General features: G+C 58.9%; 1 protein-coding gene across 1 annotated transcript in view; it reads left to right on the top strand.

The window, feature by feature from the left end:
- The first annotated feature begins 14086 nt into the window (after window positions 1–14086).
- Window positions 14087–25467, top strand: part of MUC5B (mucin 5B, oligomeric mucus/gel-forming) — a 32838-nt gene continuing 21457 nt past the window's right edge. Inside the window, 19 exon segments of the mRNA XM_036281042.1 lie at window positions 14087–14200; window positions 14322–14463; window positions 15400–15505; window positions 15849–15919; window positions 18163–18234; window positions 19250–19300; window positions 19575–19836; window positions 19953–20067; window positions 20183–20273; window positions 20574–20680; window positions 21393–21594; window positions 21958–22083; window positions 22203–22320; window positions 22411–22549; window positions 23278–23388; window positions 23531–23600; window positions 23858–23995; window positions 24319–24483; window positions 24756–24850. Coding sequence (XP_036136935.1) covers window positions 14087–14200; window positions 14322–14463; window positions 15400–15505; window positions 15849–15919; window positions 18163–18234; window positions 19250–19300; window positions 19575–19836; window positions 19953–20067; window positions 20183–20273; window positions 20574–20680; window positions 21393–21594; window positions 21958–22083; window positions 22203–22320; window positions 22411–22549; window positions 23278–23388; window positions 23531–23600; window positions 23858–23995; window positions 24319–24483; window positions 24756–24850 — 2295 coding nt within the window.

Raw genomic sequence — 25467 nt, 5'->3', positions numbered from 1 at the left:
ACAGACCTGAAGAGAATGATGGGGGCACAGGGAGGACCCCTGACTTGGGGATGGGCAGGAGGGCAGCTGGCAGGGCACACTCACCTGGGCACAGCTCCCTCCAGATGCTGAGCACACAGCCCCTGCCCATGGGCTGTGCCCGGCGGCTGGGATGGCCTTCCACATGGGCAGGAGAACGAGGTGCACCGCTGGCAGGGATGCACGGTGGGCAGGGAAGGGAGGGAGAAGAGACCAGTTTCAGACAATGCCCAGGGCAGGGGACAGAGGAACCAGTGACAGTCCAGCCTGCGGCCAGTCCCCAGAGCAGGCCCCCGGTCAGTGCGTCCCCACACCCTGGGCACCGCCGGCAACGGCGCCGGAATGCAGCCACCCACCCAGCAGCGTCCGCCACCTGGTGACCCAGAGGGTGTGGCTACACCCTGGGAAGGGGCTGGGGGCACGGAACAGGACCCAGCTGGTGGACGAAGAGATGCGCCTCCATGAGTCAGCACAGCTCCAACCGGGCAGCCGGGCGCAGCCCTCTGAGGAAGTTGGCAAGCTCACTGTGGAACCTGGACGACGTCAGAGTCCTCAGATATCCGGTCAGCTGTGACAAGGAAGAACAAGGAGGGTGCTGCCCTGCCAGCCAGGAGGGGACAGCGACCTTGGGGCTGGGCCCTGGGGTGCCCGGAGGAGCTGGCTGCACCCAGGGGAGCCCATGCTCGAAGCCCCTGGGGCTCCGGGTGCCAGGGGCTCACTGTGTGAGCAGGGTGGACAGGTGCCTCAGGAGTGAGCAGAAAGGGGACCACGGGCAGCTGGGTGAGGTGGGAGGGTGGACTCTGGCTGGGGTCTGAGAAGGGCGTCCCAGCAAGGGCCCGGCCAGGTGCAGGGTTGGGAGGTCGGGACATTAGGTGCCTCCACAGGCGGCTGGAAAGGGCCAGGCTGGCTTGGCCTTGTCCTTCAGACCCTGCTGTGGGGGGAGAGGGGAGGGGCAGGAGGGTTGCAGGTGAAGGTCAGCCTGCGATGGTGCAGATGTGGGTCCAGGGGCGGGACTGAGAAGATGGAGCTGCTGCCGGAGGGGCTTGGGGGCGGGTGGGTGAGGGTCAGACGCCAGGGTCTGAGCTACAGGGCGCTCCCAGCTCCCCACTGGGGAGCCCATCGCGGGAGGGAGAGCGGAGTGTGGGCCTCATCCAGCTCTGGACACCGAATGACTCAGGGGCAGGAGAATGGGAAGCCAGGGTTTCCGTGGCCTGGAAGTGGATGGGGTCCCTCACGCGGATCGATACCCGCTGTAGGCAGTCCTGAGGGTGTAAGACGCTCAGGTGGGTGCACCCGCTGGTGCAGGGAGGGACCCCTCCTGGCCTTGCCCCTGCCAGCCGCCCTCCCCGTGGGCCTCCATGCAGGGGCGGGGACGTGGGGCCCGTGGGCCGCATCAGGCCAGTGAAATCAGTACCTGCTCACATCACGCGCCAAATGAGCCTCACCCCGTGGAGCAGGCTCGTTTTTAAGCTGGTTGTGTTGTGTGGCCCGCGTGTGATGTTCTGTGCATTCACCTGGCCCTGGCTGCCAGGTGTTTATTTCTTTACAGAAACAAAACAAAATGCAATGTTGCTGTCACAAAGCTCAGGTGTCCCAGGTCCCAGGGGAACGTGTATTTATGACAGGTTTCAAAGACTGTGGATGTGGTTGGAATACACCCAGAGCTGCGAATCCAAACCCACGTGAACCAAGGGCAGTTAGGCCATGGGGGTCAGTCAGGACCCCGTCCAGTGCCCACCCCTCCACAGGGCCTCAGGGGCCGGGCAAGGGCTGCCTGGCTGGAGCTGGCCAGAGGTCTCAGGCGTGGCCCCCAGAGAGACCAGAGCTGATGCAGCTGAACACAAGCCCACCACACCCCCAAGGCAAACAGCCCAGTGGGGCTCTGGGAAGGCGGCACCAGGAGCACAGGGTGGATGCCCAAGCCTACTGGCCCTCAACAGGCTAGGGCCACCCTCTCCTTCTGTGAGCAACAGTCTCTCACTCCCCATGCAATGAAGGAGCAGGTAGGGCACCCTGGAGGTCCCAGCCTGTCAGTGGGTACAGCCACCTTCAGGGGCCCTGTCTAAGCAGGAGGACCCAGCCCACGAGGGGACCCAGCACAAGAGCCCTGCAGCTGTGCACGGCGCCAGGCATCGGGGGTTCTGGGCATCTGGGCATCTGGACATCTGGGCATCGGGGGTTCTGGGCTTCTAGGCTTCTGGGCATCTGGGCATCTGAACATCTGGGGTTCTGGGCATCTGGACATCTAGGCATCTGGGCATCTGGGCTTCTGGGCATCTGGGCTTCTGGGCATCTGGACATCTGGGCATCTGGACATCTGGGCATCTGGGGTTCTGGGCATCTGGACATCTGGACATCTGGGCTTCTGGGCATCTGGGCATCTGGACATCTGGGCATCTGGGCATCTGGACATCTGGGCATCTGGGGTTCTGGGCATCTGGACATCTGGGCATCTGGGCATCTGGGCATCTGGGCTTCTGGGCATCTGGGCATCTGGGCATCTGGACATCTGGGCATCTGGGGTTCTGGGCATCTGGACATCTGGGCATCTGGGCTTCTGGGCATCTGGGCATCTGGACATCTGGGCATCTGGGGTTCTGGGCATCTGGACATCTGGGCATCTGGGCTTCTGGGCATCTGGGCATCTGGACATCTGGGCATCTGGTCATCTGGACATCTGGGCATCTGGGGTTCTGGGCATCTGGACATCTGGGCTTCTGGGCATCTGGGCATCTGGACATCTGGGCTTCTGGGCATCTGGGCATCTGGGCATCTGGGCATCTGGGCATCTGGGCATCTGGGGTTCTGGGCATCTGGGGTTCTGGGCATCTGGACATCTGGGCATCTGGGGTTCTGGACATCTGGGCATCTGGGCTTCTGGGCATCTGGGCATCTGGACATCTGGGGTTCTGGGCATCTGGACATCTGGGCATCTGGGCATCTGGGCATCTGGGCTTCTGGGCATCTGGACATCTGGACATCTGGGCATCTGGGCATCTGGGCATCTGGACATCTGGGCATCTGGGCATCTGGGCATCTGGACATCTGGGCATCTGGGCATCTGGGCATCTGGACATCTGGGCATCTGGGGTTCTGGGCATCTGGACATCTGGGCATCTGGGCTCCTGGGCATCTGGACATCTGGGCATCTGGGGTTTTGGGCATCTGGACATCTGGGCATCTGGGGTTCTGGGCATCTGGACATCTGGACATCTGGGCTTCTGGGCATCTGGGCATCTGGACATCTGGGCATCTGGGGTTCTGGGCATCTGGGCATCTGGGCATCTGGGCTTCTGGGCATCTGGACATCTGGACATCTGGGGTTCTGGGCATCTGGGCATCTGGACATCTGGGCTTCTGGGCATCTGGGCATCTGGACATCTGGGCATCTGGGCATTCTGGGCCTTATGGGCCATCTGTGACATCTGGACATCTGGGGTTCTGGGCATCTTGGCATCTGGACATCTGGGCTTCTGGGCATCTGGGCATCTGGGCATCTGGGCATCTGGGCGTCTGGGCATCTGGGCATCTGGGCTTCTGGGCATCTGGGCATCTGGGCATCTGGGCACCTGGGTTGGTCCCCAGGTGAGAGCGGTGGCCTGGCCTCCCGTCCCCAAGCTCGTCTCCTGTGCCCTAAGTGAATCCCATGGATGGGGCACTTCCCGCCCAGTCTCCAGATTAGGCGCCTTCCTGAACCCCTCACCCCAGCCCGAGGGCAGCTGCTGCCCCCGGTCGCAGCAGGGATTGGAGGCTGAGGCTCCATCTCTGTGGCGGAGCCCGTGTTTCCTCTTGTCCAGCGGCCAAGCTGTCCTCAGCCGAGGCGACCAGAGCGTCCCCAGGCCCATGGAGGACCAGGCAGCGCTCTGTGCAAACCAAGCACTCAGGTCCTGCAGCGCAGCCTGGTGGGGCCCCCGTGAGCCGCCCCACGCAAAGCTCACGCAGGAGGCGGGGCCCGCCCAGGGCCGGAGCCCACCTGGCGGGCGAGATCACTGCGGGGCGGTGCCCATGCCTCCCACTGGGCCGGGGGGACCCAGTCTCTCCAGAGGTGCCCGGCTGGTCTGCGGCTCTGTCTGCAGAGGCGAGGGTGCCCACTCTGCCCCTCGTTTGCTGGCATGTGGGTGTGCACCGCTCACGCAGTCCCTGGCTGGTGTGACACGGGGCTGCGAGGCGCCCGAGGCCGGGCCTGGGGGTGAGGCTGCTCGAAGGCAGAAGTTCCTCCCCCAGAGACTCGGCAGCCTCCTCTGGACAGAGGGACTTTGCTTTGATGCTCCCCACACCCCCACCACAAAGTCCAGCTCACTGTGCTCCCCTCGGGATCTCCTGACCATGCTGCCCCTCCCGTGAGTGTGGGTGCCGGTCAGAGTTCAAGCTCACCAACCACTGACCTGGGCCAGCTCGAAGCTGACCTGTGGTTTCACGGCCCAGGCAGGGGGTTAGTTCTTGTCCCCCTGGTTCATTTGCTCCACTCATTACAGAGCAGAAACTGCTTCCTGGACATGGGGACTCGGCGGAGCTCGGACAGAACACAGATGGTGCATCTGCCCGCCTCCCCGAGAAAACGCAGCAGGGTGAGCTTGGGGTGCTGCGGATTGGCCCGGGCGCCACAGGAGGCAGGACAAGGTTGGTGAGGCCAAGGACGGTGCTGTGTCCCCTGGTCACTGAGGCTGGTGGGATGGGTGTGATTTCCCGGACACCTCAGCCTTGGTACCAGGTACCTTTCAGCACCAGTAGGGGGGGAAGTGGCCTGGGGCTGTGAGGGGCCATATCTGGGGCCCTCTGCCAACTCTGGGCACTGAGTCAACACTGGGGTTCCTGGAGGGAAGTGAGGCCTGTTTGCCCACTGACACTTGGCTAATCTCTGCCACTGGCCCAGGACACAGACGCCCCTGCTGCTGTTTGCTCTGCTATGTGCTGGCTTAGTCCTGAGCAAACCAGGGCCCGGGGGCCTGCCAGACCTCCTCCTCCTCTGTCCACGCCCGCCCTGCCCATGCTGGGGCCATTCTGGGCCCCACTGGGCCGTGCCCATCCTCACCAGCCTGGCTCTGCTCCCCATGGAGGGGATCCGGGGAGACTTTGCAAACCTGGCCCCGTTTGGGGGTGCTACTTCTCCAGGACATTCGCCAGGGCTGGGGGAAGAGAGGGGGAGGGGAAAGGGCCTGTTTTGAGACCTGCCACCTCAGGCACCTGTGCTGGCTACTCAGGCTGGCTCTGTCCAAAAGATGGAGTGGATGCCCCTCCCCCACCGCCCATTCCCCCCCACCAAGGCCTCCCCTTTCCTTGTTTCCCCTGCCCCACTACCCACTACTGTGTCCACAGCGAGGTGAAACTGGGGCCACTGCACCCAGCCTTCCTCTCGGCCATTCAAACCACAGGCAGCCTGGAATGTCAGGGAGAATGTTTGTTCTGCCGTGATTTCACGTTTACAGCAAAATTGCAGAGAGAGAATCAAGGCTCCCGGCGGCCCCTCTCACCTGTTTGCGCAGGAGCCTGAGTGTGCACCCTCCCTCCCGTCCGATCTGCAGCTACTGAGTTTTCGGAACCTCTTGGACTTAAAAAGCCAGCCCCTTTGCCCCTAAGTAGGTGGGTGCGTGGCTCCTAGAAACAGGGCAGGGTCGCATGGGCTGAGTCGAGAGGGACACCCTGTCACAGTCCTCCCGTGCCCTGACCGTGTCCTTTCCTCCTGGCCTAGGATTGGGCCCAGTACCACATGTCACACGAGCACTGTGTCCTCCATCTCCTTCGACCTGGAATCTGCCCTCCGCCTTTCTCTCTGTTTCTGGACCGTGGCCTTTGTGGGGGGCGCAGGCGGTTAGCTGTGCAGCACCCTCAGACCTGCGTCTGTCAGCAGTTTCCTCCAGCTCAGGTTGGGGCAGGCATCTGGCAGGAACAGCACCGGGAGCTGGTACCCTTCTCGGGCATCACATGGGGAGGCACGTGGTATCTAGTGAACTCATCGCAGGGATGTTCACCTTCACCACTTGTCTGCCAGTTTCCTGCACCGGAAAGCCACCATTTCGTCCTCAGAATTAATAAGGGTCTCTGGGGAGATGCTTGGGGAGCACATCAGCACCCACTGCTCCTCGGCTGGTCACCGCGGGTGTTAGGGGACATCGAAGCGTTTCCTCTTTGTTGGCATTCTGTTGCACAAAGAACTTTCTCTTCTCTCCCATTTATTTGCTTTCATTTATTCAGTTATATCAGTTTGGTCTCATGAACTTCTATTTTCAGAATAAGTCTTTTTAAAAATATAAATCAATGAGCAATGTGGTGAACTGGGAAGCTCTAAGCTCTCATTTCCCACAGAAACACTGAGAGAGAGAGAGAGTCTGAACCAACTTTTTCAGAAATATAAGACAGTCAAAGTTTCGCAGCCACCAACCAATGTCCAGTTAAGAAAAAGCCATCTTCAAAATGGTAGGAATGTTTTGTGGCATTTTTCATTTTTGCTCATTCTTGCACCCCCACCCCACTCTGGGCAGTGGCTGTCTGGTCCTGAATTGCCAGCCCAGTTCCCGTTCTGCCCCCACCACACACATCTAAAGGAGCAGAAAACACCATGTTTGCAGTTATTGTGCATGTCTGTTCTAAGCTGTGAGGTGGACATCAGGAGGACTGATGCAAGGGACTCATCTCTGTTCCGCTCAACTTAGAACTCATGTGGCAAAGCACTAGGCACCACTCATAACAACTGCTCGGAGACTGCAGACCCCCAGGCTCCTGGGGTAAGAGACTGCAGGTGGAGACATACAGTAGACCACCTGATACCTGGAGATGTCCCTAGGCTCAGAGCAGGTCTACCTAAGTGTTGAAAGACCGCTTCAGTGCAGAGCAAGGCTGTCTAGGCTGGGAAAGCTCCTGATATGTATGTAAACAGTCGAAACATGAGCTGACCATGAACTAAAGGAACAGAGACTTTAGTGATCACACACAATAAGGAATAGTCTTTGCAAAAACAAAGCGACCACTACAGCCTTAAACAATAGCAAAGTAACAAAACAAAAAGAAAACAAAAGAAAGACAGCAAACATTGAGGAGGGGAAAAAACTGGTTTCCAGAGTTACACTATTATAATAGTGAACTCTCCAGTTTTTAATAAAAAAAATCACCAGACTTACAAATAAACAAAAATATATGGTCCTTTTAAAGGAGCAAAATAAATTTACAAAAGTCATCCCTGAGGAGGTCCAAATATCAGTCTTTAAAACAATTGTCTTAACTATGCTCAAAGAGGTAAGGAAAACATGGACAAAAAAACTAAAGAAAATCAGGAAAAATATGCATTCACAAAAATATGCATTCACAAAATGAGATATGAACAAAGAGGTGAAAAGTATTTTTAAAAAGACAGACAGAAATTCTGGAGCTGAAATGTACACCTGATATGGAAAGTTCACTAGAGGGTTCAACAATAGACATGAGCAGGCAGAAGAAAGATTTATTGAACTTGAAGACAGGACAATTAAAAGTATCAAGTTGGAAGAGCAGAAGAAAATAACGAAGAGACGTGAACAGAGCCTAAGGAACTTATGGGACATCATCAAGCAGGTCTACATATGCATGATGACAGTCCCAGTAGAGAAGAGAAAGGGACAGAAATATAATTTGAAGAAATAATGCTAAAAACTTCCAAGAAACTCAACACCAAGTAGGATAAACTCAAAGAGATACCTTCTGACATACATTGTAACTGTTGAAAGATACCTTCTGACATACATTGTAACTGTTGAAAGACGAAGAGAAAATCTCAAAACATCAAGAGAGAAGCTACTTGTCACTTATAAGACATCCTCAATAGGATTATTAACCAACTTATCAGCAGAATCCTTGGAATCCAGAAATGCAGTGGATGACATATATAAAGTACTGAAAGAAAAACAGTTAACAGCCCTGGTTGGTTTGGCTCAGTGGTTAGAGTGTTGGCCCTCAAACCGAAGGGTCGTTGGGTTTGATTCCCGGTCAAGGGCACGTGCTTGGGTTGAAGGTTAGATCCCCTGCCCCAGTGGAAAAATATCTTCAGGTGAGGAGCAACAAAAACAAAACAAAACAAAAACAAACCTACAACAATAACAAAAAACAAACAAACAAACAGAAAACAGTTAACAAAGAAATCTATATCTGGCAAAACTTTCCTTCAAAAATAAGAGAGAAATTAAGACATTTCTAGGTAAACAAGAGTTGAGGGAGTTTATCACTGCTAGACCTACTTTATGAGAAATGGTAAGAAAAGTCTTTCAGGTTGAAACAAAAGAAATTAGGCAGTAAATTAAAGCTGTATGAAGAAATAAATTTCCAGTAAATCTAAATATGTGGGCAAACATAAAAGCCACTATTATTATCATTTTTGGTTGTAACTCCACTTTTATTTTCTACGTGATTCAAAAATAAATGCACCATAATAATTGTAAGTCTATGTTATTGGGAACACAGATATAAATATGTAATTTTTTACAGTAACATAAGGAGGGAATGGAGCTATATAGGATTAGAGTCTTTGTAACCAACTGAAGTTAAGTTGGTATCAATTCAAATTAGACTATTATAACCTTAGGGTATCATATGTAATCTTATGATAACCACAAAGAAAATATCTATAAAGTAAACACATAAAGAAATGAGAAGAAAATAAACATTTGTTGCTACCAGACATCAACTAAACATAAAAGAAGGTGGTGATGGAGTAAATGAGGAGCCAGGTAACAGACAGAGCCAAGTAAAACAGTGGTAAAGGTAAGTCCACCCTTATCAATAACTACTCTAAATGTAACTAAAAATTCTCCATTCAAAAGGCGGAAATGGACGTTCTTGCTGGTTTGGCTCAGTGGTTGGAGTGTTGGCCTGCAGACCAGAGAGTCTTGGGTTTGGTTCCTGCTAGGGACACCTACCAAAAAAAAAAAAAAATCAGAGATGGGCAGAATTGATTAAAACCCATAATCCAATTGTATGCTGTCTATAAGAGACTCACTTTAGAACTGAAGACATTTAGGTTGAGAGTAAAATATTGGAAAAGGACATTTATACAAATAGCAACCAAAATACCAGACAAAAATACACTTAAATTTTAAAAGGTTACAAGAGATAAAGAAGGATATTATTTATTGATAGAGAGTCAATTCAACAGGAAGCTGTAACACTTTTAAACATATATGCACCAAACAATAAAGCCCCAAAATATATGAAGAAACATCGACTTAATTAAAATGAGGGATAGATTGTTCCAAAGTAACAGCTGGACATTTCAATACCACACTTTCAATAACGAATAGAGAAACCTGAGGTTAATAAGAAAATAAAGGATGGGAACCATATTATAAACCAATTATATCTAACCTATATATACAGAACACACCATCTAACAACGGCAGAATATACCTTGTCCTCAAGGGCACATGAAACATTGTTTGTGATAAACTGTATTTGTGATAAACTGTATGTCACACTCTGAAACACATTGTAATACACTTTAAAAGACTAAAATCATTCAAAGTATCTTTCCAACCACAAAGGAATGAAGCTACAAATCAATAATAGAAGTACAATGGTAAAATTCACAAACAACTAATAAGCCAAAGAAAAAAGTAGAAAAGACTTAGAGATGGATTAAAAACCACAACATACCAAAACATAGGAGATTCACCAAAGGAGTTCTAAGAGGAAATGTATAACTGTAAACACCTACATTAAAAAAGAAGAATGTTCTTAAATCATTAATGTAACTGTACACCGTAAGGAACTAGAAAAGAAAACCAAACCTAAAAGTAGAAGAAGAAAGGAAATAATAAAGTTAATAAATATAATAGACTAGAAAACAGTAGAGAAGACCAAAAAAAAGTTGGTTCTTTGGAAGATCAATGAAATTGACAAACCTGTAGCTAGATAGACTAAGAAAAAAGAGAGAAGACTCAATAGACTAAGAAAAAAGAGAGAAGACTCAAGTTTCTAAAATCAGAAATGGGCATTGCTATTGATTTACAGAAAATAAAGCTATTATTAAAAAAGAATATTTTACATAAATTTGATAACCTAGAAGAAAAGGACAAATTCATGAAAACACACAATCTAAAAAAACTGACTCATAAGAAATAGACAAATTGAATAGACCTATAATTAGTAATGAGATTGAATCAGGAACCAAAACTCTCCCAACAAAGAAGAGTCCTTGAAGAAGGCTTCACTGGTGAAATCTATCAAACTTTTAAAGAAGAATTAATACAATAGCTTCTCAAACTCTCCTGTGAAGGAGGGAACACTTACTAATTCATTCTATGAGTCCATTATTCCCCTGACACCAAAGTAAGTCAAAGACACTCTAGAAAACTATGGACCAATATCCATTGTGAATATTGATGCAAAAATCCTCAAAAAATATTAGCAAAGCCCTGGCCAATTTGCTCAGTGGTTAGAGCGTCAACCCTCAGACCACTGAGTTGCGGGTTTGATTCCAGTCAAGGGCATGTATCTCGGTTGCGAATTGTCCCCGGCCCTGGTCAGGATAGTGTGGGAGGCAGCCAGACAATTCGTCCTTCTCACATCGATGTTTCTCTCTCTCTCTCTCCCTCCTCCCTCCCTCCCACTCTATCTGAAGATAAATGGAAAAATGTCCTTGGCTGAGGATTTAAAATAAAAAATTAGCAAACCCATTCAGATGCATATTAAAAGGACTAGACACCATAACCCAGTGGGTTTTGCTCCTGGAATGCAAGGATGGTTCGACGTACAAAATTCAACACCCTTTCATGACTAAAAACAAACAAAGCACTCAACACACTAGGAATAGAAGGGAATACTCTCAACGCAATAAAAGCCAGGTAAGAAAAACCCACATCAACAGCATGTCAGCGATGAAAGAGTTTTCCCTGAGATGGGGAACAAGACAAGGGTGCCCACTCTGACCACTGCTATTCAGCACAGGCCTGGATGGTCCAGCCAGAACAATTAGGCGGGACAGGGAACTAAAAGGCACCCGGGCTGGAAGTGAAGAAGTAAAACTATCCCTCGTCATAGACGACATGACCGTGTACATAGGGAACTCAAAAAGTTCCACCAAAAAGCGATTCAAGTTTGCTATGGTCTGAATGTGTTCCCCCAAAGCTATATGTTAAAATCCTAACCCCAGCCCTGGCGGGTTTGGCTCAGCGGCAGGGCGTCGGCCCGCGGACCAATGAGTCTCGGGTTTGATTCCGGTCAAGGGCACGTACCTCGGTTGTGGTTTGTTCCCGGCCATGGTGGGGGTCGCGGGGGAGGCAACCAGTCAATGTGTCCCTCTCATGTCGATGTTTCTCTCTCTCTCTCTCCTTCCCACTTTATCTGAAGATAAATAGAAAAATATCCTCAGGCGAGGATTAAAAAATAAATTAAAAAAACTAAAATAAAATCCTAACCCCAAAGGTGATGGTACAAGGGGCAGGGTCTTTGAGAGGTGGTGGCGTGGTGAGAGCGTGCCCCCCATGAGTGGGAGTGACGCCTCATAGAAGAGGCTCCAGGGTGGTCCCTAGTCCCCTACTGGCTTTGCCGGAAGTCGGCAGCCTGCAGTCCAGGAGAGGACCCTCAGCGGAGCCCGACCACACCGGCACCTTGACCTTGGATTCGCAGCCTCCGGAACGATGAGAAACCAGTTCCTGTTATTTACAAACGACTGAGGCTGGGACCTGGCAGCCCAGATGAACTAGGAATGAGCTGATACGTGAATCCATCGATAGCTATGTACTAGCAATGAGCAACCTCAAAAAGGAAATTAAGAAAACAATTCTACTGCCTGGCCCACGTGGCTCAGTGGCTGAGCGTCGACCCTGCACCGAGAGGTCGCTGGTTTGACTCCCGGTCAGGACACATGCCCAGGTTGTGGGCCTGATCCCCGGTGGGGGGCGTGCAGGAGGCGGCCAGTCGATGTTCTCTCTCATCGATGTTTCTCTCTCTCTCTCCCTCTCCCTTCCTTCTGTCTGAAGATAAAATGTAAAAATATGCCCAGGTGAGGATTAAAAAGAAAGTTAAACGGAGCTGTGGTGTGAGGTGGCGCAGGGAGTCAGACAGATACGCGCATGACCCTGCAGCACATGACAACAGGCCACAGCGGGGGGCAGCCTGAGTGTCCATGGACAGAGGACAGATACACAGAGCGTGGTCCGTGCACACAGTGGAGTCTCTCAGCCTTAAAGGGGAAGGACATCCTGACGCTGCTGCATGGACGGACCTGGAGGACACTGCTGAGGGACAGACTGTGTGACCCCACCTCCACAAGGTCCCTGGAACAGTCAGATCCACAGGCAGAAAGTGGGGGGGGGGGGTTAGTGTCTGGTGAATTCTCTGTCTGAGATGATAAAACTGTTCGAGAGATGGATGGTGGTGAAGTTTGTACACCACGAATGTACTTAATGACACTTAAAAATGGTGAATTTCGTTATGTTCATTTTACTACAAAAGATCATCCCCTATGGTTTTCCTCCTTTGAGCGCCCCAGGAGCCCCCAGATTCAGACCAAATCCAAGCTCCGGCTTTCATCTGGCCCAGCCCACCCCGCCGCGGGCCCCGCCTCCTTCCCACGGCCCAGTCCCAGGCCCACCAGGTGCCTTGGGACCCTCCAGCGGGCCACAGTCGTCCCTGCCCCAGGGTCTTTGCACCCGCTGTCCCCTCTGGTGCAGCTGGCCCCCTAATTTGCAGGCGCTGCCTCCTCCCCTTCCCTCGGCTCGGCTGCCACCTCGCCCCACACGCCCCGCCCTCTCTGTCCTTGTCCAGTGGAGCCCCCAGTGCTCAGGGCAGCACCGCCCAGGGCTCAGCACAACTGGCTGGAAAGAAGGAAGAAGGGGGAGGGAGGGAGGAGGAAAGGACACCCGGCCGGGGAAGGGACCTCCATGAAGACCAGGAAAACAGACGACGGCGGCAGTGGGGCAGCGGCGTCTGGGGAGAAGGTCCCCGCATCCTTGCAGCCCTGGTGGGTTAGGGGGTGGGCCTGGCCCTTCCACAGCGGAGCAGCTCTGGGGCCAGGACACCCTGATGGAGCGTGAGCTGCCCCCCCCCAGCTTCACCCAGAACAGGGCTGTCAGCCTCCTCTGCACCCCACAACCCAGCGCCGGAGGAGGGGCTCGGTACTGTTTGTTGATGGACCAGCTGGGGGACTGGGCCACGATGGCCCAACATTCTCCATCGGTTCCTTCTGGACCAGGCTGGTCCCCCGAGTCTCGCTGGAAGTGTCCTGAGTGTGTTTGGGGCAGGGACAGGGTTGGCCATCCCAGGGCCTGAGGTGCCTTCTCACCTGGACCCCCCTCCTGCCTGGACCCCCCACCCCCACTGCCTGGACCAGCCCCCCATGCCTGGACCACCCGGCCTTGGACTTGTTTGGCTCAAAGCCCACTGGTCACACCACTGGGCCCCTCAGCTCACTGGGAGTGTGAGCCCCTCGGGGCAGAGGCTAGGGCTGCTGGGACCCCCACTGCCAGCCATGTCCACGCAGCTCTCTGGGGGGCAGGAAGCACGCGGGTGTAATGCCCATCCCCAGAGCACACAGACTTACGCCAAACACACCTGGGGCTCCAGGGCTGTGCGCAGGCCCCCTGGCCCCTCCAGGGTGCCCACGGGCTCTGGGCAAACGGCCAGCACTCAGGAAATACCTGAGGCTTGATGCTCCCCGGCCCCTTGTCCTGGAGTCTGTGCTCCACGGCAGGGTGCGGGGTGCGGGGTGCAGGCGGGGTGAGCAGACAGGCCCTGTTCCCCAGGGCGAGGCCGGGCTAGGGAAGGCTGCCTCTGGGCTGGTCGGGGTCTTTATTCATGGCCGGGGTCACCTCTGGGCTCTGTGTGGCCCAGTGAGGTCTCGGTCCCCGCCGCCCCTGGACTGAAGGAGGGACAGGGCGTGCCCGAGGCGGGTGGTTCCTGGCACGTCCCTGGCTCGTCCCTGGCCGCTCTGCTCCCAGCGCAGGCGGCCGCTGGCCCGGGCCCTCCTTCCCGGCAGCCAGGCACCAGCCTCTGTTCTCGGCTTCCTCAACTGTGAAGGGGTAAACTGTCTGAGCAAACAGGCTGGGCCTGGTCGCATCCGGGATGTCTCAATAGCTGCGACCCTGAGGCCCGCTCGTCTGCCGGGATGGCGCTCGTGGGCGGCCAGCTGGGCTCCTGTGCCAGCTCCTGCCGCCTCTCCAGGGACCGGGGCCAGTGCATCGCGGAGCGCCGGCTGCTCGCCCAGAGGCAGGGCAGGATGGCGAGGTGGACAGGGTCGCACGGCTCAGCTGGAGCACAGGGGGGCAGAGCAGGGGCTCCAGTCCCGCTTCTAGGCTTGTCCTGGGAGGGGCCCCCCGTGCCCCCCTCTGCGGCCCCTCCAGCTGCGCCCGTCTGCAGTGAGGACGACTGGGCTGGACATGAGAGCTTTGGAGACCCTGAAGACCCAGCTCCGAACCTTCAACCTTGGAAACAACAGCAGTGATGGGGCACAAGCACTGTTCCTGGGGTCCCTGGGGTCCCTGGGTGCGTGGGAGCCACGACCCAGCTCATGCGTCAGAGATCCGAGGACCCCCTGCCCCAGTCCAGGCCCAGGTCTGCAGGGCCACGGACCCCGCAGGCCAGCAATTCCGTGGCCGCACATTCAGCCTCGATGAGACAGGCACCAGGCTGGTGGTGGGGGTGTACCAGGTGCCCCTTCTGTGCACCCCACAAACCCACCTGGAAACTGCCCACCGCCAGCCCTAGGGGCTGATCACAGGAAGGGGCCCTGTGCTTCCCAGTCAGTCCTTCCCCAGGGATGAGGATGTTGTCAGGTTTGGGGTGAAGACACTAGGAGCCAGAGAGTAAGAAGGCTGGGGTGTTGGTTACCATGTGACCCCGAAACAGGACCCACCAGCCGGGGAGCTGGGCTGTTTGGCTACGACTTTAGGCAGGTACTGGTGGAGAAGCCCCCAGTTCTCCCTGGGGTGACTCCGTCAGCCCTGCTGGGGGCCTCCAGGGTCACATCACTATGGACACGTGGTCCTTGCATGGCTGCTGCGGGCCGAGGACCCCAGGGGTGTCCAGGACCCCCAGGTTAACAAGCCAGCCTTGGGGGTGAGGTGGGGCCACCCAGGCCCCCAGGCTGGGCCCTGCTTGACCAGGGGCGTTGGACAGGTGCTGGCTGAACCGGCTGTCCACCCGCAAGGCCTTGTTTGTCCCTGAACTGCAACGTACTTGGTGGCACAGAGGAGCCCAGACACTTGCAAGAGGCACTGCTGGGGTCTGAGGCACAGAGCCCCGTCCTGGGACCCCCATTAGCTACGCAGACCAGGCACCCCAGCTTCTCCACCTGACCAACCACACCCCAGCTGAGCAGGAGAACCAGGGCCGCTTGCCAGGCCAAGCGAACAGTGACCTCAGGGCCTCGCCTCCTGGGACAGGCGGTGAGCTGACTTCCCGCTCGGGCCCACCTCTCAGGCTCCCGGGGAGCAGGGGTGCTCGACGTGGAGCAGAGTGGGGGCCCTGTGCCGACGGCGTCCCTACTGGGGGAGGTGGGGGCTCCAGCGAGCCAGGACCCCCTGAGGTGGGCCTGCCGACAGGGGCTTTGCCCTCGGAGGGACCAGCAGCGCCCTCCTGGGTTGGTGGGCCGGGGGCCTCTCTCCCTGCTGATTCTCAGGAGCTGCTGGGGGCGCGGGTCCTGTGTCTCCGGGCCCCAGAGCCAAAAATCCTTCCTCCTCCACACCACCTTCCTGCTTCGGCCCCTCCCCAAGAGCAAACACACGTGGCCGGCGGGGGGGAGCGGACAGGGCCCCTGTGGCCCGGGAGCTGGGCGCGGGGCCAGGGCTCCCTGCTACAAAAGCCCCGGGGCCCCCGGGGAGCCAGCACCTTGCCCGCTCCCTCTTCACCGCCCGCCCGCCGATCCCCAGGATGGGGGACCCAAGCGTGTGCTGGGCGCTGGCGTGGGCCCTCCTGGCCCTGCTCTGGGTGCAGAAGGCAGGTAAGGCGGAGGCTCACCCTTCGTCACGCATGGCCTCCGCGGCCACTCGCCGGGGCTTCTCCTGCGAGAGTGGACAGGCAGGACCCCGCCCCGTGTGTTCAGATCTGGGTCCCCTGGGGAAACGGCCAAGGGGTCTCGGCCTCCAGGACTGAAGGAGTGGGCACTGGTGAGGGGCCAAGGCAAGGGTCTCTCCGGTCCCCATGAGACCCCCATGACGTGGGCAGGGACAGCCACCAGCACGGGTCCTGCCCAGACGGGAGTGCGCCTTCACCCCACCCTCCAGCCAGCCTGGGGTGCCATCAGCAGTGCGGTCCCCACGGAGGCTTTGGAGCACCTCCCGGAACAGGCTGCAGAGGGGCAGCGGTGACCCAGCAGCGGGGCCACGTCTGAACCCTGCCCCGTCGCACACGGGCTTTGCTCAGCTGCCCTCCCAGCCTGTCTCCCCCACCCTGTGACCCTGGGCCTCGGCATCCCAGGAGCACCGCGAACCCTAACATTGTCAACAAAAAAGACGTAGCCTCGGGCTGTCTGGGTGACACCCGTCCCCCAACCCCCCACCCGCACTCTGTTCCCACAGGGCCCCTCCTGGACCTCGGGGTCTGGGGAGGTGGGCGCGGCCCAGTGAAAGTGAGGTGGAGAAGGGGAGCGGCCCCCTCCCCAAGCCCAGCCCGAGTCCCCTTTCTTGGGGTGAGCCGGGCTGGAGGTGGGGGGGCCTTTCCCACAGGAGCTCCTGGGAGGGTCCCGGGACACGGCCGGCCTGCTGCTCAGCTTGGGGTGCAGGTTTGCAAAGCCAGGTGGGCTCCTTGGGGCTCCTCTGGGCCCACACTGCCCCGTGGACCTCAGATCTCAGGACACCCGAGGGAGCCTGCAGCCCCACCTCATCCTCCAACTTCCCCCTTCTTGGGGGCAAAGCCTCGGGGGGTGGGTGGGTGCCCCTGGGCTGAAGCCCCCATTAGGGGTGGGGGAGGGTGGGCCCTGAGTGGAGGGCCTTCACGCAGGGGGCTGTGCACCCAGATCGCCTCAGGGTGGGGTTGGTGGTGGGCATTTCTCAGGTGAGCGATGCAGACCAGGTTCATGCCTGGTCCCCCAGCTAAAGGCGGGCCCTGCATGAGCTCATTTGCCTGGAAACAGGTCAGGGGCCCGCAGGAGGGGCGCTGTGTGACCTGGAGGGGTGCTGTGTGACCTGGAGGGGGCGCTGAGCATCCTGGAGGGGGTGCTGAGCGTCCTGGAGGGGGTGCTGAGCGTCCTGGAGGGGTGCTGTGTGACCTGGAGGGGTGCTGAGCGTCCTGGAGGGGTGCTGTGTGACCTGGAGGGGGTGCTGAGCATCCTGGAGGGGTGCTGTATGACCTGGAGGGGTGCTGTGTGACCTGGAGGGGTGCTGAGCGTCCTGGTCTCTCTCCATGGGACCGGGTGAGGGACAGGCGGGAGGGGCTGAGGTCGGGGGCTGGGGGCAGAACCAGGGCCCTGGGGAGGACAGATGTGTGGAGGGCCAGCCCCCAGTTTCCAGGTCAGTGGTCTGGCTGGGAAAGTCCACCAGGAGGCATTCTCGCCATGATGGTGGCCACAGTGCCTCTGGCTGAGCTCCAGCCCCCCCGGGCACTGTGGGGCCCACCTCAAGCAGGCTGGGGCCCAGGGTGGGACCCCTGGCAGACACGAGGAAGGAATCCTGGGCCGCATGAAGGGGTGCTCCCCCCTGAGCCCCGTGGAGAGGGGCCTGGGTCTCAGTCCTGTGCACCAAGGCGGTGAGTGGTCATGGGGCCCTGGCCAGGCTGGCAGGGAGGCCCGGCTGGGGGCAGTGGGCACAGGTGGCCCAGCTTCAGGGCCCCAGGCTCCCACCTGCCTGCCATGCTCAGTGGCTCTCGCCCGGGACTGCTCTGGTCTCGGGTTTCTGCTAAGTCACACTCCGAAGCCTCCCCAACTGCGTGTCCTTCTCCCCAACAAAGCCCGCCTTTGTCCTTCTCCGAGGGGCGTGGGAGGGGCCGAGTCCTCTCCCTGAGGTGACTGAGGTCGTGGGGCCAAGGCTTTTTCCTGATTCCATAGCCCGCCCAGAGGTGCAGCCCCGGGCAGGACTTCCACCCAGCGGAGGCCCTGCCTGCGTCCCACCGAGGACGGGGAGGCCGGAGCCTGCTCATGCGGCCGCCACCCTGCAGCCTCGACACCCGCCCCAGGGGGCCCAGACAGGCAGCCGAGGGTGTGGTGGTGACGTGTCCAGCTTCTCGCTGACTCCCTCCCCTTTCCCGCAGAGGCTCAGGGCAGCGTGGAACCTAGCGGGGGAGCGGCAGAGGCTGCCGAGGACAGTCGGAGGATGGACACTGGTACGGGGCCCTAGCAGGTGGTAGAGGTCAGGTGGGGTGGGGACAGACCCCTTTCCACCTCAGCTACGGGACCCACAGAAACTCTTCCCAGATCCCATCTGCCCAGGGGAGGAGAGAGTGGAGGGCTCTGAATGAGAAGAAAACGAAGATGCAGAGCAGATGCTCAAATGCTCACACACACACACGCACTGTGTACACACATGTCCACACACACATGCACACTCACACATGCACACACTCACATGTACTCACACACAGCATGCACACACATGGACTCTCCCTCACATAGGCACACCTCACATGCATACACACATGTCCACACACACACACATGCACTGTGCACACACATGTCCACACACACATGCACACTCACACATGCACACACTCACATGTACTCACACACAGCATGCACACACATGGACTCTCACTCACATAGGCACACACTCACATGCATACACACATGTCCACACACACACACATGCACTGTGCACACACATGTCCACACTCACATGCACACTCACACATGCACACACTCTCATGTGTACTCACACACAGCATGCACACACATGGACTCTCCCTCACATAGGCACACACATGCATACACACATGTCCACACACACGCACACATACACAGTGTGCACACACATGTCCACACTCACATGCACACTCACACATGCACACACTCTCATGTGTACTCACACACAGCATGCACACACATGGACTCTCACTCACATAGGCACACACTCACATGCATACACGCACACGCACAGTGTGCACACACATGTGCACACTCACACATGCCCACACATTCACACTTACACATGTGTATACACACATTCAGGGCAATGCACACACAGGAAAGCCCAAGGTAGGAGCATGTCTCAGGCAGACAGGGAGGGTCCCTGAGGGAACAACCATTAGTTCTGGGCTCCCTGAGGTGGGTCAGGGTGGGGGTCCCGGGAAGGGGTACGACTGCCTGGCCACGCTCCCTGTGTGACCGGCCCTCACTCTGCAGCCCGGCACATGATCTTCGTCCCCCCCATCGCCGTCCTCCCCACCATGAGCCGTGAGTAGACGCCACCCCTGCTGACGGGGGCGGAGGTGTTTGCCCGCCCTGGGTGGTCACAGATCTGGGCTAAAGCTGGGATGGGAGGGGCAGCTGGGAGCCTTCCTGCAGGCAGCTCGCCAGGGCTGTTCCGGGTACCGGCGGGGCCCAGGAGAATCCGGGGCTCTGTGGGGAGGAGGCAGGTGCAGTAGCTGGAGGGTGGCTGCCCTCTTGGCTCCCCACCCCCACACCCCGTGCCTCGGCCCACGGAGGCCCCACCAAGCTCTCCCCGCAGCCTCGAACCTGGCGCACAACGGGCGGGTCTGCAGCACGTGGGGGGACTTCCACTACAAGACCTTCGACGGCGACATCTTCCGCTTCCCCGGCCTCTGCAACTACGTCTTCTCCGCGCACTGCGGGGCCGCCTACGAGGACTTCAACGTCCAGCTGCGCCGCGGCCTGGCCGGCTTCAGGCCCACCATCACCCACGTGGTCCTGAAAACCCAGGGGCTGGTGCTGGAGATCTCCAACGGCTCCGTCCTCATCGACGGGCAGCGGTGAGCCTGCTGCGGCGGGAGCGGTCAAGACTCGGTGGGCCCGGGTCTGAGCCACGGGAGGGCACTGGGCCTGCCCAGACGCAGGGCCAGGGGAGGACCAGAACTTCCCGCCCTAGGGAGAAGCTGCCGTACAGCCGGGCCAGCCTCCTGGTGGAGCAGAGCAGCCACTACGTCAAGGTCACCGTCCGACTGGTGCTGACCTTCATGTGGAATGGAGAGGACAGCGCCCTGGTGAGAGGCCTGCCCCTGGCCTCCCCCGGCTGTGGGCATCCCCGCTGGTGGGCTGGGGGCCTGCGGGGGCCCCACCAGACCTACAGAGGCTGGAGCTGCCCCTCCCTGCCCGCAGCTGGAGCTGAACCCCAAGTATGCCAACCAGACATGTGGCCTCTGCGGGGACTTCAATGGGCTCCCAGCTGTCAACGAGTTCTATGCCCACAGTGAGTGCCGCCCGGGTCAGCGTGCACAGGTAGCCGGTCAGGGCGTGCAGGTAGCCGGTCAGGGCGTGCAGGTAGCCGGGTCGGCGTGCAGGTAGCCGGGTCAGCGTGTGCAGGTAGCCGGGTCAGGGCGTGGTCAGTGTGCGCAGGTACCCGGGTCAGGGCCAGACAGTCCCAGGGGGCTGGAGCTGTGGGCACTCACCTGGACACTGCAAAGGGTGGCAGTCCTGGGCATGGCCAGCCCCCCTCCACGGCCCCCAGAGCTCCTCCTTGGTCCCCACATGGAGCGTCTGTTCTCCCCAGACGTCAGGCTGACCCCTCTACAGTTCGGGAACCTGCAGAAGCTGGACGGGCCCACTGAGCAGTGCCAGGACCCCCAGCCCTCCACAGCCGACAACTGCACAGATGGGGTGAGCCCCTGGTCCCAGGGCGTGGGGCAGAGAGAATGAGCTCAGGCTTCCTGGGGTTGGGACCCTGGGCGTCGAGGTGAGAGGGTCTCCCGGACCCAGGGCAGCTGAGGACTTGGCCTCCACTTTTGAGGTGCACCCTCTGCACCCACACTCTTCCCTCCACTGCACATACCTGCGTGTGTGTGACCCCGTATACGTGTGTGTGCCCACCTGCGTGTGTGAATACACCCACCCTCCACACAGTCCTGTTAGGAGTGGGTACTCAGGGAGCCCCTCTGAGACCTGGGAGGACCCCGCCTCTGGAAGTGGCCTAGAAGCTCCAGGACCCCCGAAACCAGCAGAAACCCCAATCCTTAAATCAGGAAGTGTGGCTCACCCCCAGCTCGCTGGCCTGCGGGCTGCCCCCTCTGGTGTTGAGCTGCCTCCAGGGGTCTGCATTTCCCAGGTGCCCCCGTGTCCCGGAGCCCGGGGGGGCGGGGGGGCATGGACAGGGTGTGTCACTCCCAGAGCCAAGCAGAGCTCTGCCCCGGGGGGCGGGGGCAAGTTCAGAGGCTGAGAAGGACGCCGGAGGAGGGGAGGATGGACAGACAGAGGGCTGGCTGGATGGAAGGAACCACAAGGGAAAAGAGGGTTCCCTGGCAGGGTTCAGGAGGCAGGGCAGGGTCCCCGCAACCCTGGGCAGAGGCAGAGCGCCGAGCTCTCTGCTCCCCAGGAGGGCATCTGCCGCCGCACCCTGCTGGGCCCGGCCTTCGCTCAGTGCAGCCACCTGGTGGACACCGCCGCCTACGTGGCCGCCTGCGCCCAGGACCTGTGCCGCTGCCCCAGCTGCCCGTGCGCCACCTTCGCTGAGTACTCCCGCCAGTGTGCCCACGCAGGGGGCCAGCCGCAGGACTGGAGGGGCCCTGGCCTCTGCCGTGAGTGCCCAGGGCTGCACCCAGGCTGAGTTTCTGGGGAGGGGGTGATGGAGGAGACCCCCGGGGGTGCCCCGGCTTCTGGGGACATCGGGCAGGTGGGGCCCACAGAGAAGGGATGGGCAGGAAAAGATGCCAGGCCTAGGGGACCCAGAGGGAGGACCCAGCCCGGGCACAGTGGGCCACGCTCACCAGAACCAGGGGTTGGCGGGGGCTGGGCCAAGGCTCTGAGACCCGGGGCTCCTGGGTCCAGCTGTGGCTTTTGGGGATCCTTGCGGGCACATGGAAGTGGGGGTGGAGGTGGTTTCCTTGCCCATTCTGCCGCCTGGGGCTTCCTGGGGGCCAAGCGCTGTCCCCTCCCCGCAGCCCGGACCTGCCCCCTGAACATGCAGCACCAGGAGTGCGGCTCGCCCTGCGCGGACACTTGCTCCAACCCGGGCAGCTCACAGCTCTGCGAGGACCACTGCACGGACGGCTGCTTCTGCCCTCCAGGCAGGTCCCCCTGTCCCTCGGGGCGCCCCCACCACACCCTCTGCCCCATGCCCTCTGCCTCCGGTCACTGGGCTCCCAGCGCCGACCAGAGCCTCCGCTGACCGTCCACCCACCCTCAGGCACGGTGCTGGATGATGTCACCCACACGGGCTGCCTGCCCCTGGAGCGCTGCCCCTGCACCCACAGCGGCCGCACCTACGCCCCGGGGGCCTCCTTCACCACCAGCTGCAGCTCCTGGTAGGCCCTCCCCGGTTCTGCCCACTGGGTGCGTGGGTTGGTGGGTCCCCCTCCGTCCCCCCCAACCGCTGTGCTTGTGGCCGCCTCCAGCACCTGTTCCGGGGGACTGTGGCAGTGCCAGGACCTCCCGTGCCCGGGCACCTGCTCCGTCCAGGGCGGGGCCCACATCTCCACCTATGACGAGAAACTCTACAACATGCACGGGGACTGCAGCTACGTCCTGTCCAAGGTGCGCCTGGGTGCTGGCCTCAGCCTTCTCTGCCCTGGGAGGGTCTGTGGTGGCTGTCAGAGTGGGTGAAGCCCCAGAGGAAGTCCCCAGACTCACACTCATGGGGCCGAGGGGCTCCCAGGCCCTGAGACAAGTTACCTGGAGGTGACTGCAGTTGCCAGAGGCCACTGAGAACCACTGTCCACCTCCATCCTGGGCACAGGGGCACCACACACACATGTGCACATACACACAGATACACATGCACACGCATACACATGCACTCACACACGTGCACACAGAGATACACACGTGCACTCAAACACATGCATGCACACATGTGCACACACAGAGATACACATGCACACATGCTGATACACATGCACACACAGAGATACATGTGCACTCAAACACATGCACTCACACATGTGCACACACAGAGATACACACACAGAGATACATGTGCACACAGACACATGCACTCACACACGTGCACACACAGAGGTACACATGTACACAGAGATACACATGAACACACACTAATACACACATGAACACAGATACATGCATTCACACACGTGCACACACAGAGATACACATGCACACAGAGACACATGCGCTCACATACGTGCACACAGAGATACACACAGAGACATGCACACACACACATGCACACATGCACACTCGCACACATGCATGTCCACACACATGCGTGTGCACACTCAGCCCCCTCTCCGCTTGGCCCTTAGAAATGCGCAGATCACAGCTTCACTGTGCTGGCTGAGCTGCGGAGATGCGGCCTGACCGACGACGAGAACTGCCTCAAGACAGTGACACTGAGCGTGGCCGGCGGCGACACGGTGAGGGTCCATTGCCCACCAGGGCGAGGAGGACAGATATGGGGAAGAGGCGGGCTCCAAGTCCCTCCCTGAAACCCGAGACCCCAGTGGCTGGCACCCTCCAGGGCTGTCCCCCACTGACCGAGCCCACCTCCCCTCCTAGACCATCTGGATCGAGGCCAACGGCGGGGTGTTCATGAACTCCATCTACACCCAGCTGCCTGTGTCAGCAGGTACCTGCGCAGGCCTCGGGCAGCTTCAGAGCACCCCCGGGTTGGTTGTCACCTGCAGTAGCAACAAGATCCCACCGGGGGCTGCTGCGGGGACCCTGGCGTCTAAGGTGGCCGTGAGCCCCTGCCCAGCTCCTAGACCACCAGACACCTGTCTCTGCCTCCTGGGCCACCCCGGGAGCACAGAGGCTCAGGGACTGGTGGTCCGCGTGGCCGGAGCCTAACCGTGTAGCCTCTGACTGTGCCCCCACCCCCCACAGCCAACATCACCATGTTTAGGCCTTCGACCTTCTTCATCCTGGTGCAGACGGGCTTTGGGCTGCAGCTGGAGGTGCAGCTGGTGCCCCTTATGCAGGTGATCCTGAGGCTGGACCCTGCCTACCGAGGCCAGATGTGCGGTGAGGCTGGGCCTGAGCTCGGAGGGGTGGGCAGTGGGGGTGGAGCAGGACTCGGGTCCCTGGTGCAAGCTGGGGACGGCAGACAGCTGAGGAGACGGGGCTGGGAGGCAGCGGCTCCCCAGGCACCCGATAACTGACCAGTCAGACCGGCAGCAGGGAGTGGGGGCTGGCGGATGGAGAGGGAGCCAGGCTGCCTTTACTGAGGGGGCGACGCAGGTGCTCCCCCTGCTGGAGCGCGTCTGCAGATGGCTCTGGGACCGTCGCCGTGTGAGAACCCATGGGGCCGGGGAGCGGGGGCTGGGCTGATGCCCCTCCCGGCCCAGGTCTCTGCGGGAACTTCAACCAGAACCAGGCCGACGACTTCCGGACCCTCAGCGGTGTGGTGGAGGGCACGGCCGCCGCCTTCGCCAACACCTGGAAGACCCAGGCCACCTGTCCCAACGTCAAGAACAGCTTCGAGGACCCCTGCTCCCTCAGCGTGGAGAACGGTACCCCCCCCACCCCGGGCTTCGGCTACTGCCCCCGTGCACAGGAACCCTCCCCCAACTGGGGCGGGGGGTGGGGAGACTCCCAGCATCTAGGTGTGTGTGCAGGCATCAGGGTCCGGGGTGACAGGGTGGGTGCTGGGACCCCGTCAGGAAGACTGTCTGCCTGTAAGCAGCATCCACGAGGCAGGGCCTATGTGCGTAGCAGAGGCGGGGTGCGGCGGGGAGGAGTTGGGGAGCTGCGCCTGGTGACAGCCCCGTGTCCCTTCTCCCAGAGAACTATGCCCAGCACTGGTGCGCCCTGCTGACCGACCCTGCCGGCAGCTTCTCGCCCTGCCACTCCCTCGTCAACCCTGCCCCCTTCTACTTGGTGAGACCCCTGGCCAGCGGGGACCCCAGGCCTCCGGGTGTCACCCCGACCTGCTCCCCGGAGCTATCCTCTGCGCCCCTTTCCGGCTGCCCTCTGTCAAGGGCCGAGCTCCCCTGGAAGGCTGCAGGGGAGGCTCCGTCCTGCCCCTCCCAGTGCCCGGGGCTCCAGGCCTTCCTGGGCTGGCTGTTCCATCGGCCGTCTTGGCCTCCCTCCATCGTCACGGGGCTGCTGTGCCGTGTCCGTCGCACAGTCGGCTGGGTCGGGACCCCCAAGGACGTCATCTTTGCTGAGTCGCACTGCAGAGCCAGCCCCCGTTTGCAGTCAGCTCACCTCTGCAGGCCCCGGGGTTTACCGTTTGGGGGACACAATTCAGCCCGCAGTCGTTGGCTCCTCATTTCTGGAAGCTCGAAGCCCCAGAGTGCATGACGGCACCCCTGGGGGTCTTCTGCACCGGAAGACAGGCGCACCTCTGCCCCGTGGGGAGCGGAGGACCTCCACCCTGCCCTGTCCATGCCCCCCCAGGCTGTCTGAGGCCATGTTTGCGGAGAGTTCTCGCTGGGCCCTGTCCTGGTCCCACACAGACCCCTCCTCAGACCCCACTCAGCCCTCTTCACGCC

Source organism: Molossus molossus, unplaced genomic scaffold, assembly GCF_014108415.1.
Source record: "Molossus molossus isolate mMolMol1 unplaced genomic scaffold, mMolMol1.p scaffold_m16_p_31, whole genome shotgun sequence".
Taxonomy (NCBI): domain Eukaryota; kingdom Metazoa; phylum Chordata; class Mammalia; order Chiroptera; family Molossidae; genus Molossus; species Molossus molossus.
The sequence above is the reverse complement of the archived record's forward strand: the minus strand, read 5'-3'. Positions and strand labels throughout refer to the sequence as shown.